At 59.3% G+C, this 1827-nt stretch overlaps 1 protein-coding gene across 1 annotated transcript in view; it reads right to left on the bottom strand.

Moving 5' to 3' along the window:
- Nucleotides 1-5: 5 nt before the first annotated feature.
- Nucleotides 6-1827, bottom strand: part of LOC104406333 (ras association domain-containing protein 8-like) — a gene marked incomplete at its 3' end in the record, with an annotated part of 2269 nt that continues 447 nt past the window's right edge. Inside the window, 3 exon segments of the mRNA XM_010015280.1 lie at nucleotides 6-83; nucleotides 1070-1516; nucleotides 1519-1798. Of these exon segments, the coding sequence (XP_010013582.1) occupies nucleotides 6-83; nucleotides 1070-1516; nucleotides 1519-1798 (805 nt within the window).

The following is a 1827-nucleotide window of genomic DNA, read 5'->3' as shown; positions in this document are numbered from 1 at the left end:
GTGGCCCCCGTCTGCTGAATAAACTGCTGCAAATTACACTGCCTCAGCTCCTTATTTAACTCCTCCAGCTCTTGGGTCTGGGCCTGCAAAACACACACCGAGGGGGAGGACAGGGTGAGCTGCGTGTCCCTCCCATGCCCCAAAACCAGCTGGCATACCCACCCCGGGGCTGCTTCCCCTAGCTGAGGCTTACCCTGCCAGAGCTAGCAGAGACCTCACGGGCAGCGTGGCTGAGCCACCCCTCTCTGAGGGCCTGTGGGAAGAGGGGATGAAGAAGGCATTGTTTTGGGAAGAGCCCTGCTTTGCTGCATCTCCACAAGAGGGTGCGAGCAGCCACCAGACTGTGGCCATTGTGGTGTTGGGAGATGCCAAACACAAATGAAATGCTCAAGACAAGATGCTGGAGGCATGGCCACCCTGGGGAAGGGCAGCTACCACTGCCTGGCTGGGCAAAAGCTTCTCCATTTTCCTCCACTGAAGGGGACCGGTGGGCAGAAAGCAGGCATCATGCAGTGCCTGTACTCCCTGAATCTGGGAGGCAGGCAAGCCAGGAAGCATCACAGCTCAGCCCCACAGCTGCCGTCACCACACTGCACAGGCTCCTGCACAGTTTGCATGGTCAAAAGGTTTCATGCACAGGCACCATGGGACCTACACTGTCCTATCCCCCTCTGTGACTCCTTTATCCAAGATGATATTTACCCTTATGCCAACGCCACTGACCCTGCACATGGACCATTTGCTCCGGCACCATTATCCATGCGGTAGCAGGGTGATGCTGTGCTTCCTGTGCACCAGCCAGGCGGAGACCCAGCCCAGATGCAGCTTGCACAGGGTCAAGCTGCATTTGTGTGGGACCCTGTTCTGGCTGAGTAAGAGCAGTGGTGTCCCTCTGACAATGGTTACTGCCACTGAGCCACCTCCACACACCCAGACCCATGTTCACCAGTCAGGTGTGGCAAGACCAACCCCACACAACCCATCAGCCCCCATACTGCTGGAAGGCTGGTCCCATTACATCCCGAAGGTCATAACACCCCATGGGGCTGCTTGACCTGGTCCTATCTACCTGCAGGTTCCTTTCAGCTTCCTCCAGGGCCTTCTCCACACTGGCCAGGTTGCTCTCCAGCTGGGTGCCTTGCTTGACCTTGGCCTCTAGGTCCCTTTTCATCTTGGCAGCCATGTCCTCCAGCTCTGTGGGGCTGGGCACAGGGATCTCCTTCCCCCTCTTGGCTCTCTCTGCCATCTCCCACTGGATCTCCTCCTGCAGGGCTTCGGTCCTGGCACTCAGCTCATAGATCCTCTGGGTGTACTCCTCCAGACTGGCCCGGAGGCTCCTAACCCGCTCCTGCCGCTCCCGCTCACACTCCTTCTCCAGCTGGAGCTCTGTCTGCCAAAACTCCTCCTCGCCCAGCTCTGTCTCGTTCCTCCGCACCAGGTGCTCCAGGTAGAGAATCTCATCCTCCTGACCTGTGAACCGGCCACGCTCCCAGAGCCGTAGGTCCGTCTTGGGTCCGTCTCCAGGGTGTCCCCATGGGCCTCCAAGGAATGCAGCTGTTCCTGCTGCCGCAGCACCCTCCTAAACAGCTCCTCCTTGGAAGGCTGGAGGATCCCACCACCCTCCAAGTCCATCCCTTCCCGTGCTTGGTGCCTCCATCGGCTCATGACAAATGGGTCACCTGCAGGACCCAAGTTGAAAGTCATGGATTTTTTTGGCTCCCGGGAACGGGGTGCATCTGTGCTGGCAGGCCTGGGCTTGATGGGCAAGCTGGCCCGGATGAACGTCCTCTCAGGGGCTTGGGGGGGCACCCCCCAGGGGGGCCGGCC

Source organism: Nestor notabilis, unplaced genomic scaffold (assembly GCF_000696875.1).
Source record: "Nestor notabilis isolate BGI_N333 unplaced genomic scaffold, ASM69687v1 scaffold25535, whole genome shotgun sequence".
NCBI classification, from domain to species: Eukaryota; Metazoa; Chordata; class Aves; order Psittaciformes; family Psittacidae; genus Nestor; species Nestor notabilis.
This window is presented reverse-complemented; position numbering and strand designations above follow the sequence as displayed.